The 20,862-nt window shown below is 42.6% G+C and overlaps 1 protein-coding gene across 2 annotated transcripts; it reads right to left on the reverse strand.

The window, feature by feature from the left end:
- Nucleotides 1-1,111: 1,111 nt before the first annotated feature.
- atp6v0a1a (ATPase H+ transporting V0 subunit a1a) lies at nucleotides 1,112-20,638 on the reverse strand. 2 transcript variants are annotated; one of them, XM_037791618.1, is made up of 22 exons: nucleotides 20,544-20,638; nucleotides 19,256-19,429; nucleotides 18,542-18,620; nucleotides 18,230-18,327; nucleotides 18,016-18,144; nucleotides 17,103-17,185; nucleotides 16,301-16,427; nucleotides 16,129-16,211; nucleotides 15,939-16,032; nucleotides 13,506-13,718; nucleotides 10,508-10,658; nucleotides 10,095-10,234; nucleotides 9,794-9,960; nucleotides 9,613-9,703; nucleotides 8,408-8,526; nucleotides 8,083-8,299; nucleotides 7,884-7,991; nucleotides 7,691-7,798; nucleotides 5,909-5,953; nucleotides 5,310-5,427; nucleotides 5,046-5,217; nucleotides 1,112-2,071 (listed from the first exon to the last, which is right to left on the reverse strand). In XM_037791618.1, the coding sequence occupies exons 2-22, from the start codon at nucleotides 19,370-19,372 to the stop codon at nucleotides 1,978-1,980; spliced, it is 2,553 nt and encodes an 850-aa protein (XP_037647546.1). In that variant the 5' UTR covers nucleotides 19,373-19,429; nucleotides 20,544-20,638; the 3' UTR covers nucleotides 1,112-1,977. The 2 variants fall into 2 exon arrangements, with proteins under 2 accessions (XP_037647546.1, XP_037647547.1); XM_037791619.1 differs by lacking the exon at nucleotides 5,909-5,953.
- Between the last annotated feature and the right edge of the window lie 224 nt (nucleotides 20,639-20,862).

A 20,862-nucleotide genomic window follows, 5' to 3' on the forward strand; every position in this document is an offset into this window, starting at 1 on the left:
TCCTCGCTTCCATTTTGAACAGCAGAGTGATTTCTCTCACTGACGGGCGCCGCTGCCGCTGAAAAAACTCCGACACGAGCAGACTAGAGCAGACGGTGCGAGACACAACGTGAAAACTAGGCTGACGGACGCTCACCGACGGCCCCAAACGGCTGGGTTTGTCAGGGCCAATAGGGTATAAAGTCTGGAGCTACTCTATAGACAATGAATGGGAGACTGATTTTATAGACTGAGAGGATGTTTTTCTTTTTTATAGCCAAATGAGCTTTATTCTATTGTAGCGTTGTCAGTTGTGAAACAGGAAATGTCCCCATGTCCTCTGGGTGCTCTCAGTGTCATCTATAACATCTTTCCCAATTCATTGTATGGAGCAGCTCCACGCTTTATACCCTATGACATCACAAGTTTGAGCTTTAGCACACTAGTATTTGGAATTGGAAGACAGGTGTTCAAATTTACTTTTATTTTTGGACTGTCTTAGAGCATAGGAATAACCTGTATGAATTTTGAAAATGGGCGTAGTTCCCCTTTAAGTACAATATTGAGGTACTTGTTACTTCTACTCTACTATTTTTCAGATGGGAATATTGTACTTTCTACTCCACTGCATTTATTTGAGACCTTAAATTCCTGGTAATGTCACAGATTAAGTATTACATACAGAACAAGACACATGATCACTGTATAAAATATGATACATTTTTCAGTGCACAAAATCTGCTTATTGAATAATTTCAGTCCTCGAGTAAAAGTTATAATAAAACAGTGGTGTAAGAATATTCCAACTTTTTTAAAAATGCAAATCGACTTGTTTCAATTAAATAAAGTTTAATTTTTTATAATTCTTATGTAGCAATTAGCTTTTTTCAAGGTCAGTGTTTTTAAACAAACGAAAAGATCTTTACTACAGAGACATAAGGTTTTAGGACTCAATTATACATACAATATATAGGAAAACACCATCAAAATAGTTTGTGCGTAAGGCGCAAAGTTAAGTAAAAATGTATTGTTCAGTATTACTACTTTTATTTAAGTAAAGGCTTTGACTACTTCTTCCAACACTGAGGCAAATTAAGCAAAGAAAGTAAAAATAAAAAGCAAAAACCACAAGTTAATCCAGCTCTTTCCACTTTATTGACACAGAGATAAATAATTACTGCGGGTGGTAAATGATTTCTGAGGAATGAATCCTATTTAAACACGTCTGCTGTATGCCGTTCTTACTCCCTTCAAGGATCGACAATGACATTTTAAACTTTAACATACGAATGAAATCAGCACGAGGGAACAAATCAGCAAGACTGACACAGTTGTTACAGATTTATAGATCCGCCTTCATCCTCTCCGTGTAGATTGATAGAGAACACATCACTAAACACAAAAAGGGCATTTATGTTAGCGCACAACGCAGGATTAAACTGTTCATCTCCATCTTCGAAGCACTGACTGACATCCTGATGTAAATTGTATTCCCTTTGGACCTTTATAGCTCTGTGTGTGAGGTCAGTGTGATAAAGTGGGTGTGAACTCAAACCGATGAGATACTGCAGAGTGTAAAGTACTTCTGTCGACATGATCAGTTAAGACATTTGCACATAACGCCTCATTTATGATTGCTAGTGCAACACTGCCACATAGGAAGAAAATGCAGTTTGTTTGTTTTTAAAGGGAAGATTTGCATAAATAATATTAAACACAGGTAAAACAAAATGACTTCACTAAAGACAAGACACATAACAGATTACAGATAATGCTATTTCTCTGAGGAATGAATGAAATCTCTGTGTGGATATTCCCGATTTTGAATCTAAAACGTGATGCGAAGTTTAAAACGAAATGGCAGATTATTTTGTGGAGTGTCACTCACGGAAACTTGCATCACTTGCACACACAAAGAGAAAAATCACTATTCAACACCGCACAGATTTCTCAAGAGATGAGTGACATTAATAGAAGAAGAGGAGGAGCCGACCGATCTCATTCCTCAAAGCTCCCGTCCAGGATGCTTTCGAAGGTGAAGGGGAGGAATTTGAAGCCCTGGCCGGTGTAAAACTTGTTCTGGAACTCCACCCTGTACAGAAAATAAAAGCTCCAATCAGAAGAAAAACAATGGCCAGGAAGCCTCTCACACGATAACAAAGGAACGGAGTGGTGATGGCGGTCAGGTTGGGTAATCTGAGCACTCATATCTACATCCCTGCTCCTGGAGCCGGTCCCAGGGTCAGACACATAAGCCTCTTCCCTTCTGGAAAACGATCAGGCTCTATTTTTAAAAAGGCCAATGCTAAGTGACGGCTGGATGACCTTTTAACTGAGGAGCCACGAATACCTGCCATTCTATAGTCTGGTCTGGTGTAGGAAAGTAGAAGAGGAGGGGGTAGTCGTTTTAAAAATGTTACTGTGCATAACTTCCTGCACTTTTCTTTGTTATTTACCCATCAATGTTAGGATATTTAGACTTGAAAGTATCTATAACTCTCATCTGTACTGAATCATCCCCCAAAATTCACAAACATTTTTTTTTTTTAATAACATACTTGTATTCTTTGGAGATCATAAACACCATCTTACTACTTTTTCTAGGTAACTGCTGCTGTCATTTCTCTGCATCTCCTGAAAGATAATAATAATACTACATGAAGTTATGTTTCTGTCCCTTCATCTAGATGTTTTTGGTCTTTCTTATTAAATGATACACAGTGGGAGAAAACATGGAAAGTGTGTGATAAATACTGTATCAACAACAAGTGTCCTTTGAGATATTATAAAGAATTTACCCGTTAAACTTGTATTAGAAAGATTTAAGATGAATATTGATTATAAGTGTGATTTCTGTGGACTAGAAAAAGTAAAACTATTTTTTCCACTGTATATATGCATACAGGAATGTTCTGGATTGATAGAGCCAACTTTGTAAAAAAAAAAAAAAAAAAAGAAACGTAAGCAATATGTTAGTCAAGATAAGATTGAAAGAAAACATGCTGTGTATCATACAACTATTTATTATCTTTTGGAAAATTCCATATTCGTAAGAAAAAATGGTCAGGAACCAAGCCAACCTTCCTGCACATTATAAATTAATTCAAACAATATAGCACCATCTTACCTAATGTTAAAAACAAAAAAGCCATTAAGACCTTTAAGTGATTCAATTAATATAATATGATGCATATAACAGAAACTCTGGCAAATGTAATCTTTTTTGTTGTTTATATATCCGTTTGTACTGCTGTATATGAACATGTGGACAATAAAGAAAGTATATTAGTATTAAAGGCTCTTAAGTATCTCTAAGAGAACAGATGAGCACTTCAAGGTAGAGAGGCCAACTACATTTTTCTCCACTTCGACTTTGGCAAACCTCACATGTGACATTCTATAATCACATGATGTCCTGATGCAATCACTGGAAATAGAATCTTATGATGTTTTATATTAGCTTCCCTGCATTCAGAAGTGCACCTTATTGTCCCTGAAGGCCATTCAGTGAGAGCTGACTCACCCAGCATTCCTGTGTGGAGAATAATTATAGAGAAGAGTGGCTGCAGGCAGCGCAGGCATGCTCTGTAAATGTGCCAGCGGATTATAAAACCAGGATGACATCCAGCAAAGCCTGACAAACACGTTAATGAGGAGACAAAAAAGGATCATCGGTGCCATAGTGAGGAGTCATAGACCGTTCTGCATGGCACACACACACACGGCAAAAAACGGAGAGCATAACCCAGACTTAGAGCGAGACGTGTTCCAGGCCTCAGGCCAGGAAAGCGAGCCGGCGATGGGAAACTGCAATTTGTTAACTTCTAATTGAGACACGCCTTTGTTGAATGGCAGACACATCGTGGCACTGATGGATGCCGGGGATGCAGAGGAGGTTAAAACACCGAGCTATTCTGGCTACATTTCTATATATTTTTGTAAATGTCTTGGTTCATAATTTGTTGTAAATTCTATTTCTAACTATTTAAAGTAAGCAGAGTAACCTGCTGTATGGACCCTCTGAATCTGGGGTTTTGTTAAGTGATATTTAGGGCTGCAACTGACAATTATTTTCATTGTCGATTAATCGGCTGATTATTTTCTGGATTAATTGATTAGTTGTTTGGTCTATAAAATGTCTGAATATGGTGAAAAATCTCGATCAGTGTTTCCCAAATCCCAAAAATGACGTCCTCAAATGTCTTGTTTTGTGCACAACTCAAAGATATTTAGTTTACTGTCATGGAGCAGTAAGGAAACCACAAAATATTCACATTTAAGAAGCTGGAATCAGAGAATTTCATTTATTTTTTCTTAAAAAAATGACACAAACCGATTAATAAACTATCAAAATAGTTGGCGATTTAATAGTTGACAACTAATCAATTAATCCTTGCAGCTCTACTAATATAATTAGTCTACTAATATTAGTGTAGTAGTTAGTTAATATAAACTAATTCCTTTCTCTGATACTATTTTTACAATCAGGATGTGTTAAACTTTACTTTTTTGTTTATTTTTTCCTAAATAAATGGTTGTCATCTACACTGGATTTATAACTTAAGTACAATCTGTGACCCTTGCACTACTCGTTTTGCCTCGGTAATGCAGAGAAGAAGAAGCTGGTACCGTTCCTTAAGTTCAAAGAAATGGGCTAAATGGTCACCTATTATGTCTAATCACTTACAAACAGAACCAGTGGCTTCTCATCTGTTTCTGTTCACCTGCAGATGGCGCTGTAGGTCTGTAGTTTACAGTGCTCGCAGTCATTTGGCATTAGTAAAGTCCTCTCTTTAAATAGCACAGGAACTTAGTTTTGGGATGAATGCTCGTTGTGAATAAAACGCTGGATGAGATGCTCAAAGTTTTACACTAGATTATCAGAACCGAGGCTGAGCAAAAACAGGAACACCTTTCTTTATAATGCAATTCACACATCAACCACGGCCTCAATTAAAACCTGAACAAAACAGGCTCCACAAGTGAAACGGAGACCAATATTAAGGAGAGGACAAAAGAAAGCAAATGACATAAACAAACAAAAAGAAATACAACACTCAACTTACCAGTGCAGCCTCAGTGCATGCAAGAAGGCTGACAGGCCCTCCATTACGAGAAGAATGGCAACTGTGAGAACAGCAAAGAAGAAAAAGACTATGGCGATTACGATGAAACCTGCGAAGCTGCTGTTAGAAAGGCCGATGTGCATCACCATGGTCCACAGCACCTCTGACAGCTCTGTGCAAGGGACAAAGAAAGATTTTAGGGCTGTGAAGAATAAATAAATGTGTATATTATTGTATTAATCTATAGTCAAAAGTGTGACTTACGTGCATGAGCCAGACTGAGGGCCCAGAGCCTCAGATAGGAGGCAGTGTTGGAGATGCAGCCCAGGCAGTACTCTATGGTGTGGATCGCCTGATGCACCGCCATATCCGCAAAGTTAAACTGCGGAGACAGGGAGAGAACGCCAAAACATAACCGCGTGTCAGCGTGAATCTCTTGAAAACAGCATCTCTACGACAGGTCCTGAGGTCCACACAGGAGGATGTAATGATAGGAAAGCCATTTGCCACTGTAGACCAGCAAAGCCCCTTAAATTAGAAGAGACACCGTCGTCTGAGGACCCTGTGAACCCAAAGTATATCAGCTGCCCTGCTGATCCCTCATGCACACCACCGGGACTGTAAGGAAACACACGCCTATTGGCGCCCACAGCTTGAGGAATCCCTGCAACCCACGTTTTCAACAAGTGACTCCTAGAACACCCACCGACTAAACACACACACACCCAGCTAAGAGCAGCAGGCAAGGGATGACAGCATATATAGACAACAAAGCGAGGGGCAGAAAGAGAATAACTAGACATGCACTTTGACAGGAGGGGAAAGGTTGCAGGGTGGAGGTGCAGCGTGAGCTCCTGTCCTACCTCTTCCTCGTCTCCGGCCTTGACAGCAGGTGACAAAAGGCAACGCTTGGTTATTGACAGCGCACACACAGATAGACAGACAGGCAGACAGACATCAGTACAACAGGAAAGTAACAAGAGAAATCAGTTACTAACTTGAAAAAGGAAAGAGTGTGAACATTACAGGATGACAACACATGCAGTCAGGGCATTTTAGAATCAAATTAGGGAGGTCCATAAAAACAAATCACAGTTGAACACAAATGTTTCCTGGAAGTGTCACAACAAACAACCTGACTGGTCGGATTTTCACAAGAATTTAAATTATTCTGCAAAGTGGCTGAAATAAGAAAAAACAAAACAACAAATTGAACAGCGTTTAACCTCTCAATAGCATTTACTATAATCTAAAAGGCGCTTTCACAAGCCATAGTCCGTTTGGCTAGTCCGAATCAGAGTGAAATGGATACTTGTGGTTCGTTTTCTATTTAGTCTGGTTCGGTTTGCATAAATTAAAGCAGACCAAATAAAATAATGAGGTTACTGAGAGAGCAAAATTATCTTTTTCATCTTGAGAGCTGCTGCTTCTACACAGGGAATCGCAGACTTTGCTGTCGAAGTGTTTGAACTTTGACTCGGCACTGATCGACTGTGCGCACGAATCCCTTCTCCTCCAGATTATCACATTTCAAATGACTTTATAGACGTCACTATTTGTGTGGACTTTATTTAGCATATTCTGTATGTTCTCTTCTGCCCAGATGTCAAGCAAACATGTCCAGGTCCGTCCTCTCTCACTCCAAGACCACCTCAAGCAAGCGGTCTCGGTCCGGTTGTTTTGGTCCGCACCAGAGTACGATTACTGCGTTCACAACCGCCCAAACGAACCGCACCAGAGTTCGATTCAAACGGACTAAATGTTTGCTTGTGAAAGCGCCCTGAAGGTGGCATTGTGGAGCTTGTTAAACCTGTTTGCCTTCATCAATAATTTATGTTTTTCATTGCCACAGTGGAAGTGGAAACACGAGGTATCGGTTTCTGTTTCCAACTGGGGCTGAGTGACTGAATTATTCAAAGATGTGAGTAGATCCTATAACCCCTCTCACCAAACTGCTGGATTGCTATTTCTCCAGCTTTGTGAGCAAGAGGGAGAAAATGCCGTCAGGTAGAAGACAGTAGCCGTGTGTCAAGCGATGAAGTGAACATTTGAAATGTTGTAAAAAAGAAATGTGAATTAGGTGCATTTCCATCAACTGGTTTGGAGTGGATGAACTCTGCTACAGCATAGTTTGGTTAGAAATTGGCGCTATAGGCTTGCATGGCTGTAATCCGCCAGTAAACAGAGTAGAAGAAGAAGAAGAGGCTGCAAACCGGAACAAAGCAAGTCGGCTTGGCCATCTAACAATCTATGAGAGAAAAATGGAGAAAGGTCTTCAAGAATTAGTTTCAACTGGGAAAGTTTTAACTGTTCTTTCGTGTCAGCTAGTATTGGCCATGTTTCATGTTGTCCGGAGACAAAAACAAGCATTCACACATTATGGGAATATCTGAGAATATGCAGAAACAGCTCATCAGTCATGTGAGTTAAAGGTTTTCAACTGTACGCCAGAATTTATTCGGCAAAGGCGTTTCCAAAATCCATTTAGCGCATCAACTCTTTTTCGACAAAGGCAAAAACCTCACCTCAAGCGAGCGTAAAAGCTTTTCCATACAGCTTTTTCTGAGGCGATACTTCAAAATGCACATCAAAATATGTGAATTGGAACACGGCTAGTGTTACTGACGAGAACGAGTCTCTTTTACCTCAGGCTCCTCCTCAGAGTGCTGCGAGAGCTGGTCGTGCTGGATGATTTCAGCCTCATCCTCGGTGGGCCCGTTGCCCACCCTGATCCCTCCAAAGTTAGCTGTACCCTGATATAGAAGATGGGTGAAATAACACAATTAAAAAGGGATTATAATTGAGGCACAATGTGTTATTTTAAGTTATACCGCTTACCATGTTTTTCCGCCACAAATGCTGTCTCCGCAGAACAAGTGTTTTCACTATTAACATACAGGGAACACAAGCCAAGGCGATGACCACCAAGAGTGATTGTATGGCCATCTACATGGAGAAGAGAGAAAGAACCATTAGCTCGCTGTGGTTCATTTCAGGACAAAAGGATGGATGGATGTAACTAACGCGTGTATCTGACCTGTCCTCTGTAGAGAGGTTTGTTACTGGGGTCATTGTAGTTGAAGAGGAACATGTTAATAAAGGCGATGAGGAGGCTGGGAGCGTCCTTGGATATGCCTGCATCGTATGAGACCCACTTATAGAAGATCAGAATGACCAGGTAGCCGAACAGACTGGCCATGAAGACAATCTCTGGGATGAATCCCAAGTAGATATTCAGCGGCTTCTTGAAATACCTACAGAAAATCACACGCAATTACAATTTGTGTGTAACTGCCGACGGTGACAAAGAGGAAGAAATACAACAAGACATTTAAAGTATAAATGTTGGATGTAAATCTCACAGGTGGTTGAAGAGACTGAGTGAGACTCCAAACAGCATGTGGACGACTCCCAGGATGACGGACATCTTCATCTTGAATGAGTTCAGGAACGTCAGCTTGTTGGTGGAAATGCTCCATATCTGAGAGACGAAGATGGGGAGTGTTCAACAATTAGTCTTTTCATTAGGAGTCGCATTCTCCTTTAACGATATTCAATTACAACAAACCTAATTATATAAGCAAGTTTATGTTAGCATTACCATTAGTTGTTAGATTTAAAGGGTAACTTCGGTATTTTACAACCTGGACCCTATTTTCCCATGTTTTGTGTCTAACTGACTATTAGCGACAACACTTTCTGAAACTGGTCCAGCATTGAGGGAGAGCGCTGTAGACGGCAGCTGCTCACGGGCAGCAATATGGTGCTATAGGGGCAAGCTGGCACCGTCATTTACATCCACTAGAAGTGTTTGTTTTTGCCATGACGGGCTCTGGTTGTTATTATAAGTGTTTGACATTATGGAAAGAGTCTCACTCAAGGAGAAGTCTCGTTGTGAAATCTGGTGAGGGGACGTTTAGCCGGAAGACAAAGCGAGTGCCGGCTGGGCAGAGAGTTTGTTGTGTTGGAGTACAGAAAGTGTAGCTTAGGGTTATCTAAAATATTTTCAATGTCATAGCTGAATATTTAGATGATTTCGTCAATGTGGATGAGGTCTTTGGCTCAAATAAATACAGGCAGCCATCGAATTCACAGTATACGGATATTCAGATTTCACAACGAGACTCCTTGAGCGGGACTTGGACACAATAACAAAACAGATGTTGGGATCAAGCGAAAGGTAAGAAAAACGTTACATATCCTTTCCGTAATGTTGTCAGACACTTATAATGACAATCTGAGCCTGTCAGTGGCAAAAACAAGCACTTTTAGTGAACATAACTTGCCCTCGCAGCTCTGCGAGTAACTGCTAGTTACAGCGTTATCCCTCAATACTGGACCAATTTCAGAAAGTGTTGTCTCCATTAGTCAATTAGACACAAACACATAGGAAAATAGGGTCTAGGTTGGAAAACTCTGAAGTTGCTCTTTAAGCAACAAGCCATTATTGTGGATTTATTTTTAACGGATATATAATCATTTGCAAATACATGGATTTTTAAGCATGTAATGAGAAACAATTAAGCTAGTTTGTACTTAGCAGAAGATTACAAATACAAATATTCACCGGATCGATACCAATGGGGTACGGCCCTTTGAACACTCCATCTATTGCCGGGTCCAACTGCAAAACTTTATTGTTTTCCAGTGTTTCAAACCTGAACAGGATGAGAACAACGATCAGATACTGCACACCTACAACAGCCATTGGGTTAAAGCTCCAGTCAGTGATGGACAATGACACTTACGTCCAGTTGGCCCCCACCCGAGCGTCGAACATGGGCCTGACGCTCCAGCCAGAGCCGAACACGTTGAGGGACTTGGAGAAGCAGTCGTTGTAAATGATCCCGGTGTAGACCGAGAAGACTCCCATCAGCAGGATGATGTAGCGTCCTGCAAACACCATGCTGAACATCTGCCACGGGACAATCAAGAGAGAGATAAGTAGGTTTCTAAAAGCGAGAAAAGCTGCATCTCCAGCTGTGAGGCTGGTGAATCCCCAGTAAGGAATGGTGTAGGGCTGATGGGATGACCATGACGGGATCGTACCTCATTGTCGTTCTTCTGGGCCATCAGCCTGCTCTCTCTCAACACAAGGTACAGGGCAGCACAGGTCATGAGCACCCCGTGGCCCAGGTCACCAAACATAACCGCGAATAGGAAGGGGAAGGTGATGATGGTGTATGGCGCTGGAGACAAGGAGGTAGGGAGGCAGGCAACATGAAGGGAGGGCGGTGTGGCAGGTGAAACAACAAACGAGTGTCACGATATACAGCATGTCCAAACAAGGTGATGATGGGTGATGAAACAGAGTAGGCAGCATGCCTTTCAGTGACTGTAGTTTAATACTGCAGGCAGCTGGATGAACAGGCTTACAATATAAGAACTTCAACTGCCATAAAATATACATGATAACACTGATTGTTTAGGGATGAAAAGAGAAAGGTGTGGCACATGCTTACCTGGGTTGATCTCACGGTAGGTGCCAATTCCATAGGCATCCACAATGTTCTGGAAGCCAGAGGTGAACTTGTTGGTCTTGTTAAAGGTGGGTGGGGTCTGTTTGGTCTGCATCCTATTGAGGATGGAAGGCACAGTGGAACCGCTCTTCTCCTAAAGCAGGATCACACAAGATTATTATACACATATAGTATTCTTCCACAGACCTGAACTACGAGAACATTTCAACCACCTTAACACATCCGAGAGACAGGGCCCAACAATAAGGATTGCCTGTTAGCCCAGGGCAGGTAAAATGCCACGTGGGGCTAGTAAATCTTGCATCTCACTTGCCCGATCAAAAGAATTAAACACATTGCTTTTTACGTAGCTGATGATGGAAGTAGCTAAGGAGTGAGCTATCTCGGTTCCTTCTCAGCTCTGTTGAGAGCTGCACATGCGCAGTACCGATCAGAAACCGGTGGCGGGTAAAGACAAAGTTTACGAGCTGAAGTGCAAGCGAGCATTACAGGAAACAGGAAACAGGAGTGTAGTTTGGTGGCGTGAGAGGATGTGGGCGAAACTCCAGATTCATTTACTTAAAATAAAGATTATGACAATTAACTAGTCTAGAGGCAAGAAAAAATTGACTTGGGGAAAGTAGATTTTTGACCCATTTGCCCCTACTGGTATCATGTGCAGAGAAAGCTATCTTGATACAGAACACCATGGCTTCATGTTTCAAGACGAGCAAAATAAAGAAAGAAAGCACCAAGGCTCTGTTGCTACACCTGTACAGCTATAAAGAAAAACTATTGTCTTTTTTTTCCTCACACATTCTTCTTCTTCTGGCGCATACATCACCCACAATGCAACTCAACCGCTGACAGTTCAGTCAGAGATTCTGGTCCATCCATCCATCCATCTTCAACCGCTTATCCGGGATCGGGTCGCGGGGGCAACAGCTCCAGCAGGGGACCCCAAACTTCCCTTTCCCGGGCCACATTAACCAGCTCTGACTGGGGGATTCCGAGGCGTTCCCAGGCCAGAGTAGAGATATAATCTCTCCACCTAGTCCTGGGTCTTCCCCGTGGTCTCCTCCCAGCTGGTCGTGCCTGGAACACCTCCCAAGGAAGGCGCCCAGGAGGCATCCGTGCTAGATGCCCGAACCACCTCAACTGGCTCCTTTCGACGCAAAGGAGCAAGGACTCTACTCCGAGTCCCTCACGGATGACTGAGCTTCTTACCCTATCTCTAAGGGAGACGCCAGCCACCCTCCTGAGGAAACCCATTTCGGCCGCTTGCACCCGCGACCTCGTTCTTTCGGTCATGACCCAACCCTCATGACCATAGGTGAGAGTAGGAACGAAGATTGAACGGTAGATCGAGAGCTTTGCCTTCTGGCTCAGCTCTCTTTTCGTCACAACGGTGCGGTAAAGCGAATGCAATACCGCCCCTGCTGCTCCGATTCTCCGACCAATCTCACGTTCCATCGTCCCCTCACTCGCGAACAAGACCCCGAGATACTTAAACTCCTTCACTTGGGGTAAGGACTCATTCCCTACCCGGAGTAGGCAATCCACCGGTTTCCTGCTGAGAACCATGGCCTCAGATTTAGAGGTGCTGATTCTCATCCCGACTGCGTCACACTCGGCTGCGAACCGATCCAGTGAGTGCTGGAGGTCGCAGACCGATGATGCCAACAGGACCACATCATCTGCAAAAAGCAGCGATGAGATCCCCAGCACACCGATCTGCAAACCCTCCTCCACCCGACTACGCCTCGATATCCTGTCCATGAATATCACGAACAGGATTGGTGACAAAGCGCAGCCCTGGCGGAGGCCAACCCCCACCGGAAACGAGTCCGACTTACTGCCGAGGATCCGAACACAGCTCTCGCTTTGGGCGTACAGGGATTGGATGGCCCTGAGAAGTGCCCCCCTCACCCCATACTCCCGCAGCACCCCCCACAGTATCTCCCGGGGGACCCGGTCATATGCCTTCTCCAAGTCCACAAAACACATGTAGACTGGATGGGCATACTCCCAGGCCCCCTCCAGGATCCTTGCGAGAGTGAAGAGCTGGTCCGTTGTTCCACGGCCAGGACGGAATCCGCATTGTTCCTCTTCGATCTGAGGTTCGACTATCGGCCGAACCCTCCTTTCCAGCACCTTGGAGTAGACTTTACCAGGGAGGCTGAGCAGTGTGATACCCCTGTAATTGGCACACACTCTCTGGTCCCCCTTTTTGAAAAGGGGAACCACCACCCCGGTCTGCCACTCCTTAGGCACTGTCACCGACTTCCACGCGGTGTTGAAGAGACGTGTCATCCAAGACAGCCCCTCCCCACCCAGAGATTCTGGTGTGTTATGCAAGTAGTGGCAAGGAGTGGCAGAGATAAGGAGCTACTACAGAGGTCTGCTGAGCTTACGTCTCTCTAACTCCACACCCCTAGATACTTTTCATCACAATGTGTCACACATGACTACCAAAAATGTAGGCAGAGACAAGCTTGCAACCAAAACGAATGCATCATTTGGCTTTGATCACTACAGTGTGAGCAGCTGGCTGGCTTAACTTGTCAGCTGTTTTGCGCTGCCTCATTCAACTCCTCCCTGTCCACCACCTACTATACGGCTGTCTGCAGCTGGTCACTATGATGGGAATATGTTGCAGCCAGCATAGTTTTTGGTTTATTAAAAAATAATTTTTTGGAACTCTATTTACTTAGATTGGAACTTGCATGTTGTGTATGCCGTCGCCATGACTTGTAAACTCCTCTAGTAGGGATTAGGCTGTTAAATAAATACACCTGTATACACTGATGAGTACACACAAAACTAGTATACCACAAACACCCTGTTTGCACTGACGTAGTTTAGATCTGTTTATTTAGTACTGCTTGTGCTACATTCAATACATTACCAGGTAAACTTGAACCTAAAAGGGAGGCCTCGTGTGACTATATAAAGTGAACTAAATGGTAGATATTTTACTGCCTGGCGCTCAGTTACTCACCGTCCCCCTGCGCAGGGCAAACTGGATGGAGTCCATGTCGGAGACGGGACACCACACCTCGGCGATCAGACACTTCTGAGTGACATCGATGTTGCAGAGGTTCAGGGTGTGGTAGATGGCCTTCATCTTCCTCACCTTGATGAACCACACTCTGACCGTCTTGGCTGCAGCCTGCAGGACCCGCTGCCTGTGATCCTCGGTCTGGTTCAGCACCTTTAGAGGGAGACGAGAGTAGAGGTGGTCGGTTTTTCTGGTTAATAAAAAACAAATATCGGCTAAATATTGACAAACTGTGGGAGGATTAACATAATCTTTACTGTCCTGGAGCCAAAGAGTGACAAGACAAATGTCCGCTGTGGGAGCCAACACATATTCCTGCCATTCTGGTTAACCTAACGCTGTGCTTTTTCTATGAACTACAAGTGGATCTGAGGGAGGGATGGTCATTTTACTCTTAATAATAAATGACAAACTCCTTGTTACAACACCCAGTGTACAATTATTAACTTAAATGCTATCAAAGACATCTATATAAAGTCTATATGTGAATTATAACGTCCACTACAATCAGTAAAGGCTGCTAAAGATAGCAGCATTTAATCATACATTCCTTGATATTCATAGACAGGGTTTACATTTACTGGTGTGATTAGTGAGCAGTAAGTCATGTGTTAAAGGAGCAACGGGCTGTCTAATCCATTAGGTTTTCCCGATAGGATATTCCCAGGTATGCTGCTGTATGACTCACATTTAAAGCAGAGTCCCATGATCAGCAAATAGCAGGATATTTAAGCTCTGTGCTGTCTGCCTACAGGCGCAGCCTCGCCCGCTGTGGAGAGGCTTAATGGCCCACACATAGCTGACTGCTGTCCAAATAGCTTGACATTCCTCATCGTCCGTGCCAGTCTGTGATTCAGCCCTCCTGCCCGTATAGCGACCAGCACAGCACTGTATCCGCAAAACACCCAAGATCCACATTCCCCAGTGTGCGAGGCCGTGAGAGGATATCAATCGTTTTATCAAACGGGACGCGTGCCAAATCTCAAGAATGTGTCTCTTGCAAGCCGTTTCTGTGGCAAATGTCAATGATCCTATAATATCTGAGTACATGACACTTGAACAAAATTGGCTTCACAGGCTGAGTGAAGTAACATGTGATCTCTGTGATATTGCAATCGTTTGCAAAGATACAAGATGGTTATCATTTGCAAAGCTAAAGGAAGTGTGTGTGTGTGTGTGTGTGGGGGGGGGTTCCCTGGGGCTCTACCTTGCACTAGATAACAAGTCACTGAGGACTAATTGAACGCTGCAGGCACAATAACAACATCGTAATGGAAAGATTCTGCCTGCTGGAGGACATTTCTCTGGGCTGAAGCTGACGACGTGTTGATCAGCAGTGGCTAAAGAAACAAACCAATAACTTTATTATTATTATTTTTATATTGTTTATATTATTATTACCCAAATATTTATTACCCGACTGACAGGGAGAAACATATTTATGTGTTAACAAGAGAGGATTGCAGGTCAAATGAGAGCCAGGCAGTTACTGCTGGTGGTGGTCTTGTGTGCTTGTTTCTCACCCACTTCATTCACATCAAATCAGGCATTGCGGCGAAAATGCCAGTTCTCCAATTCATTTGAATGTGGGTTGTGCATTTTAATCTGCGGCGGTGTGGACCGCAGGAGATGCCAGAAAAAAAAATGCAGAGACCTGCAGCGAAAAGTTGAAACAGAATCAACTTTTGGAGAAACGCAACCAGTCATGCCACACTACGTGTAATCACGTAACCAGAGCTGTACAACCCAGCCATGAGGGAACAAAAGATGTCAATCGTCGTGCAGTCGCTTGCTGTCAATGGGCCATTAAGTGACACTCCCACACCGTCGCACCACCCTGCGCTAATCGCCACACACTGATTTGGAGTGAATGCAGACTTAGTCACATTTCACCAGTACACTATAAGCATTGAAATGAATGCATTTTATGTTGTGAGGATGTGATGATTTCTAAAGCCATGCCAGTATTAAAAAACTAGTAAGGAAGCAGATTTATCACCTCACTATTGGCAAATTTACAGTACATTGTATCTGAAGCAAACAAAGCAGAAAATAGCTCATTTATAGACCCACAAATCTTATTATGTAATTGTTTTCTATGAGTGGTCACTTGTGCAACCTAAATGATTTTTTCTCTTACAAAACATCTGTCTGAAGAGCCTAGACAGGAAGCTGAGAATCAAGTGTAAAGAGCAGATGTGTTACATGTCTTATGAAATTGCCTCTACCGACACTTTCCAGTGAATCTGAAAAACATGTTGCTGACCAGGCAGGAAAAAAAAAAAAGAGAACTAACCAGTTCAAGTGAATTTTGTGTAAGTCAGAGTTAATGAGTCAACATCGTGTAGCTGTTTTCTCTGCTAGTGTATTTACCATTTGCAGGTCTTCAATGCGTGCATTCACCCCTGCTAGCATCTCTTTCCTCTCCTGGGATGTTTCTGGACACGGGTACAAGGTTGCTCTGAACCTGAAGACGGGTGAAGAAGAAGCACAGATAAGGATCTGTTGGCCAAGAAAGAGCACATCCTAGCATTGTACAAATGTTGGCCAGTCAGTCACTTACCCCTCACAGATCTTCTTGACTCTATTCTTAAGCTGGTCTCCCTGGAAGAAGATGATGAAGACAGACTTGTGGACCTGGTCGCCCTGTGGAAACATCACATACGGTAGTTAGGACACTGAAACAGGCATTAACATCTGACCAACTTCACAGGACATCAGTAAACAGTACGGACCGTAGCCGGATCCTCCAGAGGATCTTCAATGTCTGCCTGCCTCAGGAACACATTTCCTCTGCAAACTCTCCACAGCATCCTCTCAAATGTGGGAATACGTTCCCTGCCAATGACTCCAGCAACGAATCTATGACAGGTGGAAAACTGTTGTTAGTTCCCTGGGCTGGTATGGATCACACTTCATGAGCTTCATGAGCTAGGCCCTTTGTATATTGAAGCTAAAAGTTAAATGCTAACTGCAATGTCTCCCATTGCATAGCCTCAACATCAATTATTAAAGCACATCGACTGGTGCCTTCAAATGGGGTCGTGTTTATCGTGTTAACAAGAAGAGTCCATATGATCTCGGTCATGACTTCTGCTTGAATAGCTGGAATAGGCCTTGTGTGAATGCTAAGCAACCTTAATTCTTACTCAACAAAATACAAAATGAAAGATTAATCACCTCTGCTACAAATACTTGAGTGTGAAACGAGACAGTTGAGACCATTGTCATGTAGTTTTCCCCACAATAGGAAAAAGGTTGGCCGTGCATTGTCTGTCTATTAAAGAAGAGCTGACCACGGTGAGAACATTGACTGAAATGTCTACACTAATAGGAATTTCATTTGTGAATGTGGATTGTGAGTAGATTTCCTCTGTTGCCTGACTAAGCTGGGCAGCCTGAGCTGGTGTGTGGGAGGCGATTGGCTGGTTGTAACACTCTGGTTTCAGACACAGATGGCAGACATGCAGACGAATGGAAATCTCCAAGAAAAGCTTAATCCTTTTGAATGAGGGAAGACCACAAAAACAAACTCACCCCAGTCTGAGAGGAGCCACTCGGGTCGGCTCATTGGGGTCCATGAGGGTGGATGACTCCTCCAGTAAACTGGGATCCTCCATCTGCATGAGAGCCAGTTAATTATTAGCTATTATCATCACTAGAACTGCATTATAAATATTCATGAACACTGCTGAAAACTTCTCAGACATTTGATCTATTTGAATGCTGAGATTTGGAGAGGAGAAAGATGAAGAGCCAGGGTCAGTGTTTGTTTTCAGCATAGACAGTGACTTTCTCCAGTTAATGGTTAAACAGCTTTGTGTTCGGTTCAATGATTCACCTCAATTAAAGCCCATAACAACTTGTAAAAGATGACTTAACATTGTAAGTCAACACAGATTTGCTTGTGAAGGCAATGAGGTGGAATTGATGCTGGGCAAAGGTGGGAAGGCGAGGTTTTGCTCCGGCAAATGAATAGCAAACACAGAATCATATCCGTGGAAACTTTTATACAGCAGTGGAATTACAGCATATCAACTGATGTGACTGGCATGTGAGTAACTATAAAAAGATCACAAGTGAAACACCTTCTGCCAGATCAAGCAGCAGGAAATGCTCCATTGTGTGTGTGATCAGCGCAGACAGCTTTTCAGCAGAATCTGTATTACACCAATGCAAACCAGAAATGGCTGCCTTTAGACTAAAACATTAATTTCCTTGTCCATTTCCATAGTGAATATATAAAAAAAAATAAGTTCTGGTTGTGGTAAAATAGTCCATTTGTTTCCAAAGCTGTATTTAGAGGTTATAGATGTTGTAAGCAAGGCGATAAACAGTTATAAAAAGTAAAAGTCCCACTTCCCTTTAAGGCCACTACAATGTTAGTAAAATAAAAAAGACCTGAGCACATCTTTTTTTTGCAAGATCTACGTGCACAAGTCATGCTGACCTCATCAAAAAACTGCTGCGTGCGACGCAGGATGTGCTTGAGCTCAGTCAGCTCCAGGAAGTTCTTCTTTAGGGCTTCTTGGTTGGTGTTTATTTCCTTCAGCTCATTCTCCAGCTTCTCAAATGTAGCCTGTGGTGAAACATACAGAGAGGTCAGCAGAGGGACGTTGATAGAGCTCACTGTTTATATTTAAGAGAGAGAGAGAGAGAGTCACCTCCAGGTCGATCATGTCCCTTGGGAAGGGGACTTCAGGGTTCTCTCCTGTGTCCACTATTGGGATGTTGGCCTTCTTTATTTCTTTCTCCACAAATCCTGCGAGAGAAAAGTAACAAGGTAAAAAATAGGCGTACATGTAGTTGTTTAACACTAGATAAAGAACCGCCCCACCTCTCTTGTAGGGCCCTGTTATGGTGCTTTAAAGGGTGGAAATTAAATAAAAAGGTGTTGTAGTGGCAGCAGTTATTTCTACCCAACGGTCCTGTAAAGAAAGAAACCACTCTGACATGATATATCAAAGCTCACTTACTCAGTTTGCGATCCATCTCCTCACATCGTCGTACTTCATTGACGAACTTTCGTTGGAACACATTCACATCAGGATTCAGCTGCAAGGAGAGGAAGAAAAGAAATGAACATAAGTGAAGGACAAGCAATAAACATAGAGCATGACTCAGTAACATTTGTAAAATAAGAATGGATGCAAAACCAAGAACACACACTTACATCAGCAACCTAAGCTGCTCCGATATCAATAATTAATGTGCTCAAATTCTGCATAGTTATCCATTGACTACCCTACCATTAATAAGGTCTTTTTATCTATCAATAAAGTCTTTTAAGAAGTGTAAAAAAAAAGTTCCTTTTCTATATTATGATTTGAAAAAAAATGTCTCTCTTTTTTAAACTGGTGGAGGATGTATAATTCATTAACATTATTAAGATACCACTGTCTGTTGATGCACACAGACCTACTCTGTTACAGCCCATCCTATATTGTAGCACAAAGCTTCCCTCAGGGTCTAGTCAGGAAAGGGCTTTCTCATGTGTGGAATGAGGGGTCAGCTATGAGCACATGATGAACATGATGCTGAAGGCATGCACTCTCTCAGCAACATGTCACAGATGTGGTCATTTCTATCACCAGGACAGATGACACTGATGACTTAAGGTGGTTGGTAGAAAATAGCAAACCAAAGCAGAAGCTGTAGATAATGAAGCAATCATGAATCAGCGGACTTACATCACGAAACTGCACCATCCCGATCTCTCCCAGTTCACTGACACAACAGTAGGCAGCTTCTGACTGGAGGAAGAGCTGAGCCAGCGTCATCTCTTCACTTCTGAAGAGTTCCCCCATGTTGCTGAAGGATGGGAGTGCTCAGCACCCTTAAAAATCAACCTGAAACTCTAGAAACTGAGCATTGATGTTGTCCATTAGTCCACACACACACACCCAAAGAGCTCTAGCAAAACAAGCAGGATCTGAGAAGTTCTACATTCAACACTTTTTCTCTGCATGGCACACTAGTGTCAAGATCACTAATGAGGGAGGCTTATATCAGTTGTGTGTTAATTTAGCACATGTGTGAGAAGCAGACATGTGACAAAAAGAGAAAATCAGCTTGCCCTCATGCTGATCTCATGATATATGGAGGAATGTGGTTACACTCTCTGAACCTTTATAATATAAGGGGGACCACAATAACTTAGATAGTGGATGCAAATCATAGGTTAATAGTCAATCTTGGTAGAATATCTGTTATATTTCTCATTTCACACTAAAAAGGTTTAGATGTTCTAGGAGTAAGTGAGCTAAGCAGCACAGCCTCACACTGTAAAACCACCACACAGGGCTTATGGGTGGATTACAAGGTAGCATGTGACCAGTAGCTCTAGTAAGCCTCCCACTGAGGGCACACATTAACTGATTTAACACAGCAAAAAAACAGGTTTGCATAACACTATGATAACTTGGCAAAGCTTATTAAGATGATTAGCTCATTGATTAACAAGTCAAGCAGGTAGGGAGCTTCACCTGTGGAAGAGGATGTCAAACAGTTAGCTGGTGATGGCTATAACCACATTAACATGTCACTATCACAGCTACCAGGACATGGATCCACCAAAACTATTAACATCACATATAACAACAACCTACACAATCATAACATTAACTTATATTAACAATATTAACTGACAATACTAGTTAGCTGCTAGTGCTAGTCAGATTAGCATGAGTTAAAGTGTACCTTTAATGGTAGGATCGCGTTATACAACACATTATTAACCGTATTGAGGTTAATATTTACCTTTTCTGACATCAGATTGTTGATTAACTCACTTAGATGACAGTAAAGCAGCTCAGTTATGCATTTTAAAGATGCTAACAGGAGAGCTAACAGCTAACTAAGCGCACCTGTTGCTCAGTGTTTGACTTAGTCAGCATCACAATGACAACATCACCTCTACACTAGTTTAAATCATGTGTACTCCCGTGTTGTTGTGTAATTAAGGAGCAGTGTCCTTACTGTTAAAGTGTAGATCCTGTCTCTCTGGTTCCTGGTCTCCTCTCTGGTGTTTGTTGTGGACTGATCTCTGGGTGCAGCTGACAGCTCCTCTTCTTCTACTTCAACGCCCCGTTTCTGTGGCGTTTATTGGCTGTTGGCAAACCATCTTAAAGGCGCATTACCGCCACCTACTGGACTACTGGAGTGTGGAGCAGGAGATTGGCAGGAAAAAAAAATAATAATAATAAAAAATAATAATAATAATAATTACTACTACTAATAATAATAATTATAATAATAATTAAATGCTCCCTATTATTCATGTTGCCCTTAATTTTTG

The sequence above is a fragment of the Sebastes umbrosus genome, chromosome 14 (assembly GCF_015220745.1).
Source record: "Sebastes umbrosus isolate fSebUmb1 chromosome 14, fSebUmb1.pri, whole genome shotgun sequence".
NCBI lineage: Eukaryota > Metazoa > Chordata > Actinopteri > Perciformes > Sebastidae > Sebastes > Sebastes umbrosus.

Excerpts from the sequence above, each read along its gene's own strand:
- atp6v0a1a (XM_037791618.1), bottom strand. The coding sequence starts at position 19,372 with ATGGGGGAACTCTTCAGAAGTGAAGAGATGACGCTGGCTCAGCTCTTC. Across the intron at positions 18,328-18,541 it reads GGAGATGGATCGCAAACTGA|GATTTGTGGAGAAAGAAATA; the intron begins GTAAGTGAGCTT and ends TTTCTCTCGCAG. Across the intron at positions 8,300-8,407 it reads CTCAGTCTCTTCAACCACCT|GTATTTCAAGAAGCCGCTGA; the intron begins GTGAGATTTACA and ends GATTTTCTGTAG.